Raw genomic sequence first — 12,676 nt, 5'->3', positions numbered from 1 at the left:
ATATAGACAATAATAATATTAATATATATATAATAATATTAACATTTTTAATATATATATATATATATACCTGCACTAGGTAATGTAAATATACCATTTTTAATTTTTTTTTGAAAATTGGGTTGTCATTCACTACTGCCAACATAAATACTCTAGATACATAAATGTTTCATCGACCAAAGTCTCCACTACGTGGCAGAATATTAGTGATCCGGACCACAAACGAGGTGATGGGTACCGGCCACCTAATCATCTCTTCTCCATCAATATAGCTGTAAATCACCAATGGTATAGTCTTTTCACATTTATGACATGACAGGGTGAACAGTTATCATATTCAATGCTTTGGCATGATGCATCATTGACTGTGGGAAACGCAGTTCTTTTAATTTATTATTATTATTATTATTTTTTTTCGAAAGTAACGCAGTTCCTTGTTACAGAGTCAGTGGGCTGTGGACATACAAAACACAGATCAAACAAATTTTTATTTACGATGCCAAAAAAACATCAATGAATTTTTCTGATTACGAATCGAAGATGATAAATCAGAATTTCAAGATAGTTTAAAATGAGTAAATCTAAAATAAAAATAAAAATTAGTAATGATTAGAGTAACTGTCTCTGTGTAATGTACCTTTAAACTTATATGATCGACAATGTATTTTTGTAATTTTAATCTCAGTAAAGGCAGCAGCTTGCAAGATGAGAAGAGATAATGCACTGTTGAACTGTTGTTAATTTTTAACTGGATTTGTTGCTGGCTGTTATTTACATTATTGCAGAAGTTGAGTTGTCTCTCCGGATTTAATAGTAATTGCCTACATCTGTTGCTTGTTCTGTAGTAAAGTATATAATTTGTTGTTCGTCAATGGTTGCTTGGGTTAAGTACAGAGAAGGCAGGGAGGATGGCAATGGTTGCTTTGTGGAATGCTCAAGTTTTGGCCAGAATGATGCAACCATGGATGAGTTACATGTTGAAGATGCTGGACTGAGCGGTTGAGATTTCAGCACCCAAAAACCTATTTGCAGGGTCACCCTTTCCAGTTGCCGAATTGATTAAAGGATCATGCATTTGTTCTATACTTTCCATTATCACACAGAAGGTGTGCTTAGTTTTGTCAATGTTATAACCCAAATGGTCTTTCTTTAGATCTTTTGTGCATACTGCAGCCAGATTTTGAATCAACTGTGCACGGGTAGAGATGGCAATTTTTTACCGACCCGTTAATAGTGAATATGAAAAACATTTTTATATCGTTGGGGCGGGTATGGATTAAACTTTGAGACCTGTAACGGGTCACAGGGTCGGGATTGGTTCTAAAAATTATCCGTCCAGACAGGTATGTATTTAACTTTGAGATCTGTCATGGGTCACGGGCCGAAAACGAGTTCTAAAAATTATCCACCCCGCCGTATATACTATATTAAAATTATATATATTATAACTCATAACCCTAATTCCTAATGACTAAAGCATCCCAGTCTCACATCCAAAACGCAACAAAATATGTTCATCCAACGCTCTCACCACAAAGTCATCATTCCACAATCTATCACAGTCGCTGCCATTACCACTCTTTAACAATCAATAAGAGCTAAGAGTCCTCATACTTTCAGACCCACAACAATTACTCCTGGTCCCATTTGTTATAAGGTTTTTGTTGCAATTTTGATATCTAATTTTCTTGTTTGGATTCCCCTGAGAATTTCAGGCCTCAGCTATCTAGTGTTCCAACCCGACAAGAGAATGAAACAAAAAATTCCCAGAATTCCTGCTTTCTTAATTTATTTCGCCAACAACCGCCATCAAATCCCTCTATTTTTTAGAGGGCATGATTTTCAGCTGGATCATCTACTCCCCGCCTTCTTTGTCGATTCTATTGCTTGTTAGCGCTTGCCTCCTTCCGCATAAGACATGCCCTCTGACTCTTACAACACCGAATATGATAAAGAGTAGTTCTTTGTCTATCATTCTTAGAACTTTTTCCCTTTCTTGGTAGTCTTAGGGCAAAATAGGATTGCTTCTAAAATTTCTATGGATCTTGCCTTGCTGATCAAAGTAGCAAAGGATCATCCAAGTGCACCTGTGGTTGTTGCATCGGCCGCTATAGTAGCATTCCTGACTGGTTGGATATCAAACTACTTATTCATTATACATGAATTAACAAAATCTTCTATTTGATTAATGCTACACGATACTTATAGAAAAACAAATAGATTAATGCTACACGATATTTATAGAAAAACAAATAGATTAATGCTTCACGATATTTATAGAAAAACCCCAAGACACTTGTAGTCCAATATTATATAAGATCCCTACCAAGCTTTTAATAAAAAGAGAGTTGTGACAAAATAGAGTTTGCTACAATTTGCTACTCATTTCCTGCTCCTTCCTCCGAAATTTAGTTGTTTCATCCTCCAAAATTTAGCTGTCTCATCTCCTGCGGATCATTTTCGTCTTTTTCAAGATCGAAAAGCTATTCCACAGAATTTTTTCAGAAAGCAGCGACGACTAACTGATTTTTTGAAGAGGAGGAAGAATGAGACAGCTAAATTTTGAACGAGGGAGCAGGTTGACAAAATAGAGTATGCTACAATTTGCTGCTCATTTCCTGCTTCCTCCTCCAAAATTTAACTGTTTCATCTTCCAAAATTAAACTGTCTCATTTCCTGCTCCCTCGTCCAAAATTTAGCTGTCTCATCCTTCCTCCTCTTCAAAAAATCAGTTAGTCGCCGCTGCTTTCTGAAAAAATTCTGTAAAATAGCTTTTCGATCTTGAAAAAGACGAAAATGATGATCCGCAGGAAATGAGACAACTAAATTTTGGAAGATGAAATAGCTAAATTTTGGAGGAGGGAGCAGGAAATGAACAGCAAATTGTAGCATACTCTATTTTGTCCGCCCTGGGACCATACTTGGCGTGAATTTGTAGAATTCTGGACAAGAAATCTGCAACAACATTCACCTCCCTCAAAACGAACACGACTTTAAGATTAATACCAAACTTTTCTTTACCCAATTTCCTCTGCACACTGCCAAAAGGAATTAAAAAAAAAACTCTTAATAAACAAGATATAAATTGCATTGTTACATAAATAAAATAAAATAAAATAAACTACTTACCGGCAGTTCTTAATGAATTCCAGGTCATCCTCCTCGGTTTTAAATTTGCCACGCATACCATTGACGTAATCTCCCGAGTCGCTTCTTATCTCAAGATAATCATACCCCAACTCGGAAGCCACTAAAATAGCCAGTTCGCCGCTTTTTACTTCCGCAGAACGGCTAGACATTTTCCCCAGTTCGCCGCTTTTTACTTCCGCAGAACGGCTAGACATTTTCCCCTCCAGTGACATGAAAAAGGTGTTCTTTATCACACCTTTAGGACTCCTAATGACAACAGCAACACTTGCATTGCCATATTCATCTACTGATGCATCCACATTTGCCACAGGGTAAAAATTACAGGGATTATACCACAAAAATCTATTCATAGCATGCATCAAAAGACTCATCATCATTTCCCTCCACCACATATATGAGATCTTTTCGTAAAAAGTGAACAAAAGAATGCCACTGATCGGTATTTGAAAGCCTCCCGACACACACAATTCATATAGTCAATTTCGATTAGAAATTTTGTTTGCCGAGGAAGCTGAAGATTCTCAGTCGACATCCATTTTGGCAACAGACAACCATTTTTATAAAGTGCCTTCCTGTGCCATCTTCAATAAACCTCATTTTCAACTGGAAATTAACAACTACACAATTATCAATCTATAAAGAAATTCATGGAAAATTAACAATTAGATTGAAACACTTACCATTTCTACGATTTCTACATCAGCATCATATGTAGAGAACCATCTAGATCCATTTGTCAATCCGAAGTGCAAAATTAAAAAAAAAAAACTCTTAATAAACAAGATATAAATTGCATTGTTACATAAATAAAATAAAATAAACTACTTACCGGCAGTTCTTAATGAATTCCAGGTCATCCTCCTCGGTTTTAAATTTGCCACGCATACCATTGACGTAATCTCCCGAGTCGCTTCTTATCTCAAGAGAATCATACCCCAACTCGGAAGCCACTAAAATAGCCAGTTCGCCGCTTTTTACTTCCGCAGAATGGCTAGACATTTTCCCCTCCAGTGACATGAAAAAGGTGTTCTTTATCACACCTTTAGGACTCCTAATGACAACAGCAACACTTGCATTGCCATATTCATCTACTGATGCATCCACATTTGCCACAGGGTAAAAATTACAGGGATTATACCACGAAAATCTGTTCATAGCATGCTTGAAAAAACTCTTATCATTTCCCTCCACCACATATATGAGATCTTTTCGTAAAAAGTGAACAAAAGAATGACACTGATCGGTATTTGAAAGCCTCCCGACACAATTCATATAGTCAATTTCGGTTAGAAATTTTGTTTGCCGAGGAAGCTGAAGATTTTCAGTCGACATCCATTTTGGCAACAGACAACCATTTTTATAAAGTGCCTTCCTGTGCCCATCTTCAATAAACCTCATTTTCAACTGGAAATTAACAACTACACAATTATCAATCTATAAAGAAATTCATGGAAAATTAACAATTAGATTGAAACACTTACCATTTCTACGATTTCTACATCAGCATCATATGTAGAGAACCATCTAGATCCATTTGTCAATCCGAAGTGCAAATCAAAAAATATAGTCTTGCAAAATAGACTACGCATTTCCCCAAATGACGCAAGATGTGCACAAGATTTCTGCTCAATAGAAACATCTGCACACAAATAAAAAGTTAGGGATGACACAAATTAAAGAAGTCATTTATATCACATATAGCATGTTTGAAGATATAAAAGCTCTCACACATAGCATATGAATTTCACATAGCATTCAAAAACATAGTCAGTCACATACAGCATAATAATTGCAGTAACAATTATGCATATGTAACCCTATGAGGCAACAACTATTCAATTAAGCACATACAGCATAATAATTGCAGTAACAATTATGCATATGTAACCCTATGAGGCAACAACTATTCAATTAAGCATCAATTTAACATGTTAGGTGGGGAAAAACATTGCAATTAACTAGCAAACCTAAGGAGTTCAACAATTAAAAAACTCTACCTTGAATTGAAGTAAAACCCCCCAAAATTCCCCAAAATCACCCAAATTGAACTTTGCTCCAATCAATTCGAAGCTTAGGTTTCAGTAAGGTTGATTGTGATGAACTGATGGTAATCTACAGATGTCAAGAGTGGTGAGTATTAGTGGAGTTGCTAGCAGACAATTAGAATGGTTGATGGTGGCCATGGTGATGGGGTTTCAACCAGAAATGGAGAAACAACACACATTGGAAATATGATAAAATAAAATTAAAAAAATGATTAAGATGGTTAACAATAACTACATATGCAACTAGGAAAAAAAAAATATACATCCGCGACAAAAGTGACATGGTCCACATTGAAGACAATGCAAAGGGAAGGACAAGATAAAACTTAACATGGATTGACATAGTAACAAAGGAAAGGAAAGGAAAGCAAAGTCACAACACATATTCTGCTACAGATATGCAGGCTTTAGAGTGTGATGACACACGCAAACAAAGATATACAAATTATTAGCTGACGGTGGGCTTCTTCAAGATTCAAGAGTCAAAAAAACAAAAACAAAATACAAATTATTAGCTGAAGAGACGAATTACCCATAAATCAAAATGGGAAAAATTATAACTCACCGAAATACGGGACTCCGAATGGGCAGGAAACAACCCCGGGAATTTTTCTTAAAACTCCTTGATACATCTCTCTCTGTAAAATTCAAGTACATCAAAATAAACCATCCATGCATAATTTCAACCAAAGAAGACATGGATGAAAGTAAAGTTACACCAGCCCAATTATTCACAAAACATTTTATTTGAATGGAGAGGCTTTAACAAAAACTATAGATATATATTAGATAAAGTAGTTGTCGAGAGCGAGAACACGTGATATACATATTGCATCACTTGGTCTCATAATGTGCACTTGTCGCCCATATTATTGTTTTAGAAATTTGAACTATGTTTTATCAACTCATTTCACGAAATGATTCAAGCAATAGATATAAAAGCAAAAAACAGGTAAGTTCATTAAAAAAAATTTCAACTCATAACTTGGGTGGGAAAAGTGTTTGAGCAATTTAATTAAATCACTGCCAGTAGTGTCAAGCATACTAAGGTGTTGACCAATTTAAATAGAAAGGAGAAATGACTTTATAAACAAAAAGCCATTTTGGTGAATCTCATTTTTCAAAGTAACCATTTAATCATAATTAGTGAAAATTTCAATTAAAATTAGTGAAAATGTGTTTTAACTTCCAGGATGAAAAAGAAAGCAGATATACCTTGTTCGAAACATTCCAAAATTTCATTACCAATATAATTTTTAATTATACTAAATAGACTTTGAAACAGAAACAAAATACAAATCCTGAATTAAAATATTAGATTAATAGGCAACTAATTCTTCATTAGTTAAAAGTATCATTATTCAAAACAAGACATGTGAGACTGTTATCAAATTTTCATTCCAAACAAAAATCAGTTGTTATAATTCTTAGGTGGAATGTATCTTGATTGTCATCTAATATGCCAACATAACAAATTAAAAGATCACGAATGCAACCAAAATAGTCTAATACAAAAAATTATTGTTATCATCAATACATACATGTTATTTACCCAAAAAAGAAAAAAAAATAGTCTAAAAAAGAGAATTAACATCATCAAAACTTTATACAAGTTAGATGCAGATTCTGAAAGCCATACCAGAGTCATTGACCTTAGAGCAGAGTCAATGAGCATGACGCCATTCAGCACATTATCCTTCCCATCATCTGTCACCAATCAAAACATTTACTAAAACATGAAGATTTAAAGATCGTTATCACTTTAATTAAACATGTTCACATCATCCTATTTAGTTAATTAACTTTAATCAAAAATAACTTTCTTTGTTGATTTACCCCATGTGTGGCAGCATTCTTGTCTCAGTGGTAGAAAAAAATGAATTCTTCCTGACCCAAAATACCCTCAATAATTGAAGCCCTTATTACAAATCTTGCCTTATAAAGCCTCGAGCACCTTTAGACCTGGACTATATTTCTGCCTTCCTTCTTTGTATATTAGTTTTTAACAACGTTAAGGGAAGGGGGACTGATCACCATTCCTTTTCCACTTAGCTAATACTATATTTTGATCAAATAAGAAAGCCCCCAAAAAAGAGGCAGATTTCAAAATCCAGCTGTGTGAGGGACCGGGAAGGAAATACAGGCTTCAAAACAAAAACAATTGCCATTCCCTCTTACCCTTTTAGATAATACATTAAACAAGTTCTCTTTCATCTGATGAACGTATGGGGCTTCTTTTTTTTCTTTTTTTTTAAAAGTGGCTGTATGGGGCTTCTTGCCATTCCCTCTTTACCCTTTTATATAGTACTAACGGGACGATGCCATTCCTTCCATCCCACCTAACAGAGAAAGCAAGTTATTTTCATTTAACAGAGCCACTTTACCTTCACCATCCACTTTTGGCGTGTCATTCCGCTTAGAACCCATAATAATAGGAATGCGGTGGCCGTCAAGGATCTTACAAGAAATGGAGCTCAAAGAACAACCCGACATTAAAAAGATCGAAGAAGCAAGCCTGGAATGTGAGCAGAGGAAATCCCAACAAGAGAGTACTCCTCTGTTATCTTGTTTATGACTACTTGTTTATGACTACTTATCATGCCTTGAGCCACCAACCTGAGATTATTCCAACTCAAGCAGCTTGATAAAAAAAAGCAACTCATCAGTAAGGTTGTTGATGTAATGGCTGGGCCGATTAAGGGCCGGTATTTATCATTGGGGGAGCACAAAGTGGTGGGAGTAGCAGGGTGGATCCAGGCCTAAGATCTCCGATCGTTAGAGCACAGGCAGACTTGCCATTAAGCTTGTAACGAAGTGCTCTGGTCGCTCTAGCTATTCCTTATTGATAAGGTTCCTCTGGGATCCAAGATTACAGAGTTATCCAATTCCAAACCTCATCTAAAAAATGACAAAAAGAAAAAGAAAAAAGATTTTGGACTATTTTGTGAAGCCAGGCCATCCCATTCTCCAAGGTGGTTCACATAGATAGAGAATAATTAAAGACCATTTGTCCAACAACACATCCTGAGCCAAAAGAAACTAAAACACAGAATCAATCACCCTCCGGAACAAACCCTAAACTCATTATTTGTCCCCAGTTTCTTTCTTTAAGCATTTCCAAAATTGTGAAGCAAAAGAATAAACAGAAATCAATAACTCGAGAAGTTCTCAAAAAGATTTTTCAATTTTCAAAAAACAAAAAATGTTCAATGACTAGAATATGGTAGATGAATATGTTAGATGTGAGTGACATAGAAAACAGGATGAAATTAAAAAAATAAAAATAAAGAAAACACAGAATCAATCACCTCCAGAACAAACCCTAACCTCATTATTTGTCTCTGGTTTCTTTCTTTAAGCATTGTGAAGCGAAAATAAACATAAATCAATGACTAGAAAAATTCTCAAAAAGATTTTTCAATTTTCAAAAAACAAAAAATGTTTATGTGAGTGACATAGAAAACAGGATGAAATAGTGAAAAACAATGAAGTGAAAGAACTTACGTCTTGCCAACATGACGCGGGGTAGAAATTCTTGTCGCTGAATGTTAGCCCCTTTGTACTCTACGTACTGCAAAGAAATTCAGCATATATAAATTCACCATATAGATTAATGGCATCTAGAAAAAACATTAAATTGTAAAGAAATTCATTATAGAAGAAAAACTTGCCTCTTTTGTTACTATATTAAAGTTGCGAACAAAAAACTTGGAAATACACCCATTGATGCGAATACTTCGGAACCCTAGAAGCTGAGCACTCTCTCAGAACCCTAAGAATGATTAGAGACTATATATCGTGGTTCTCAGTTTCGCCCTAGAATTTTAGATATACAAGAGGAGGAGGAGATGGGGAAGAGAGTCCAACTAGATGATGTAGGGTAAAAAGATGAGTATCTACTTTCTCAATGGTACAAGTCTCTATATAGACAATAATAATATTAATATATATATAATAATATTAACATTTTTAAAATATATATATATATACCTGCACTAGGTAATGTAAATATACCATTTTTAATTTTTTTTTGAAAATTGGGTTGTCATTCACTACTGCCAACATAAATACTCTAGATACATAAATACTCTAGATACATAAATGTTTCATCGACCAAAGTCTCCACTACGTGGCAGAATATTAGTGATCCGGACCACAAACGAGGTGATGGGTACCGGCCACCTAATCATCTCTTCTCCATCAATACAGCTGTAAATCACCAATGGTATAGTCTTTTCACATTTATGACATAACAGGGTGAACAGTTATCATATTCAATGCTTTGGCATGATGCATTATTGACTGTGGGAAACGCAGTTCTTTTAATTTATTATTATTATTATTTTCTTTTTTCGAAAGTAACGCAGTTCCTTGTTACAGTGTCAGTGGGCTGTGGAGTAAGTGGGCTGTGGACATACAAAACACAGATCAAACAAATTTTTATTTACGATGCCAAAAAAACATCAATGAATTTTCCTGATTACGAATCGAAGATGATAAATCAGAATTTCAAGATAGTTTAAAATGAGTAAATCTAAAATAAAAATAAAAATTAGTAAAATAGAGAGAGGTAAAGAAAAAGAGTGAAGGAGAGTACATCTGCAGGTTCAGAGGTTCAGTCGGTTTGGGGGACTCAAAGTGCATTCAGAAATATTTAGGTGGTTGTGGAAGTGCGTGGGATAGTTCTCTGAGTCAAGCTTACGTGTAGGAGGTGCTGCATTGGCACGGCGTCGTATGGGTGTCTATTTGTATTTTATGTTTTTTCAATAAGTGCAAAAAAAAACTCAGGCCCGTTTAGTTAGACGGAAATTTATGATGGAAAGTGAAAGTGAAAGTGAAAGTGAAAAAAAGTAAGTAAAAAAAAAGGAAAATCAAATTTCCTACGTGCATTTGATTAGCAACAAAAATTTTCAAAAAAATTATGAAAAAATATTATTTTATTAGCTTGTATAGAAAGGGAAAAGAAAATGATTTACTTACCAAAACTACCCTCATGATTTCAAATATTAAAAAATAAATTAATTTTGTATTGAATGAATCATCTTTATACCCAATTATTTATATTAATTTTTAGCCATTAAATAGTAAAATAATGGATTAATAATAATAATTATTATTATTATTATTTATATTCATATTTAAATTAGACAAACTAACGAGGACTACATTTTAGTTGTCAAATTCTTTTTATTTTCTGTTTCCAATAATATTTATTTATATTTATATGTAGAATATAATTTATTTATCATAACATACTCATGTTTTATCATAAAATAGTGGATTAATAATAATAATAATAATAATTATTATTATTATTATTATTATTATTATTATTATTCATATTTAAATTAGAAAAACTAAGAGGACTGCATTTTAGTTGCTAGATTTTTTTATTTTGTGTTTTCAATAATAATTATTTATATTTATATGTAGAATATAGTTCATTTATGATAACATACTCATATTTTATTGAATTATTAAATATATCTTTTTTTAAGCCCCCTCGAAGAAACATTAAATGCAACTCTAGGATAAAAATTGTCATGCAAAAGTAACATATTTTATAATTCATGCATAATAATTTTATAGTTCATGCATAATTTATCAGTCCCTTTTCATATTTTTTATGAATATGAACCACTTCTATGCAAATTTTTCTTTACAAAAATCACACAATATAAAACTCAATTCAGTTCAAAGCTGTATAGATAGTAAAAAATAAATATTATATGAATTTCCATCCATGTGAAATTGTTATGTCATATAAATAATATGATGACTTAAATTAATCTCTTCCCATATTTCTATTGAGATATTGATAAAAATTAAAAGTTATATTATTTAATATTCTACCATTCCACTCTTAATTTATTTTCAAAAATTTTAGGTAACGACGTATTGGATATAATCAAATTATGTGTCCCAATATATAATAGTTGTTGGAATATTTTCTAAGTCTGAGTTTAATAACTAGTGAAAAAAAAAAAAAAAAAATGGAGAAACAACTAGGCATAATAGGAATTTTGGAAATAAAATGATAGTTTGGTACGAGAAAGTAAACTTTCTTGTGTTTTATGCGGGGAAATATTTTGGGAAAATTTATCGATGCGGAATCCCACTTTTCCAAAAATTTTCCCTTCCAAGTAACCAAACTCCAAAAAATTAATTTTATTTTCCGTTTCTTTTCCTTTCTACCTACTTCACGCTAACCAAACGAACCCTTAAGAAAAAAAAAAAAAATTTAAATCTCTCACTGTATAAAAAAAATGCATAAAAATCCCCCTTATTAAAAAAAAAATTGCATATAATTTCTTGTATTATCTATCTTTTGAGCAAAAATTGTTCCCTATTAAATAAATCTTCTGAAAAATAATAATTTATTTTAAAAATAATTTAAATGTACATTTTTTTTATGTAACAAGAAGGCCCCTACCAATTATATATATATTTGAACAGTGAATAGGTTTGTTTGAATGCACTTAAAAACCTATACATGAAAATATGTCTAATATTTTTTTTTTCCCTCTAAAATATCTCTATATTGTTGTTTACCAATTTGTTATCAAGTTGACATCATTTTTATTTTTATTTTATTTTTTTATGATATTATATTTCATTTAATTTGTCAAATCCAAGTGAGATTCACGAATAGTACATCATTTTAATTTTTTTATTTTTTTAAAAATTATTTATTTCAAAATATATATAAACATAATCTTTCTTACAAATATTCTGTTCTAATTCTATAAATGGATAATTCTATAAAAATAAAGTTTTGGGGGTCAAAGGACAAAAGAATGAGGTCAAAATTAAAATTTCCAAATTAAAGGAATTTTATGAAAGTCTGACGTGGACATGGAAAATTACTATACATCATCTTTTTATTCTCAAAATACCCTTCTATAGTTGTTATGAAATTATACTATTACCCATCTCATATCTAGAGGGAGAAACCCATCTATGTCAATCCTCTCAAACTTTCCTTCTCGGGTAGCTTATCCTTCCTTAAACTCCCAAAGCACACTGTCAAAATCACTAACGTCGCCAAGTCTAACCAAACCCTAGAAATTAAGAAATATTTGTTATTATTATTTTTAAAAAAAAAAAGTTAGATATTTGCTACTTTGATACTGTAAACCTTCCAGGAAAATGAAGAAAGGCCTGGTTCTCATTTGTGAATATTCCAATTTTTATGGCATGACTTGGATTTCACAGACCCACTTGAAGATTTCTTGTGGATTCACAAGCATTTGCATCAACTTTTTGTATTGCCGAGCCATGGATCGACCATTACAGAAGATTGTGTTGGTTTTTTTTATGATGTTTTGTGTTGGGTTTAATCTCAGCTTGGATCTTGATTTTTCTTTTGTATGATATGGATTTTGAGTTAGATCGGGTTTGGAGGAAAAGATGTTTTTGGAGGAACGTGAGAGGAAGAACAAAGATTTACAATTTTTTTTTTTAAATGGGTTTGTTAGTAA

General features: G+C 32.8%; 1 protein-coding gene across 3 annotated transcripts; it reads right to left on the bottom strand.

Moving 5' to 3' along the window:
• Nucleotides 1-2,237: 2,237 nt before the first annotated feature.
• On the bottom strand, nt 2,238-9,141 carry LOC132279410 (uncharacterized). Of its 3 annotated transcripts, none has more exons than XM_059781368.1 (9): nt 8,867-9,141; nt 8,700-8,766; nt 6,835-6,902; nt 5,761-5,833; nt 4,632-4,789; nt 3,981-4,554; nt 3,831-3,892; nt 3,130-3,753; nt 2,238-3,038 (listed from the first exon to the last, which is right to left on the bottom strand). In XM_059781368.1, the coding sequence occupies exons 2-8, from the start codon at nt 8,710-8,712 to the stop codon at nt 3,637-3,639; spliced, it is 1,065 nt and encodes a 354-aa protein (XP_059637351.1). In that variant the 5' UTR covers nt 8,713-8,766; nt 8,867-9,141; the 3' UTR covers nt 2,238-3,038; nt 3,130-3,636. The 3 variants fall into 3 exon arrangements, with proteins under 3 accessions (XP_059637351.1, XP_059637352.1, XP_059637353.1); XM_059781369.1 differs by having other exon boundaries at nt 3,831-3,873; nt 3,980-4,554; nt 8,867-9,140; XM_059781370.1 differs by lacking the exons at nt 5,761-5,833; nt 6,835-6,902; nt 8,700-8,766; nt 8,867-9,141 and adding an exon at nt 5,148-5,720.
• Between the last annotated feature and the right edge of the window lie 3,535 nt (nt 9,142-12,676).

Source organism: Cornus florida, unplaced genomic scaffold (genome assembly GCF_030987335.1).
Source record: "Cornus florida cultivar Cherokee Brave unplaced genomic scaffold, ASM3098733v1 CherokeeBrave_3.0.0_Hap2_Chr10, whole genome shotgun sequence".
Lineage (NCBI taxonomy): Eukaryota > Viridiplantae > Streptophyta > Magnoliopsida > Cornales > Cornaceae > Cornus > Cornus florida.
Note: the sequence above shows the minus strand (reverse complement) of the source record. Positions and strands in the feature narration are given on the sequence as shown.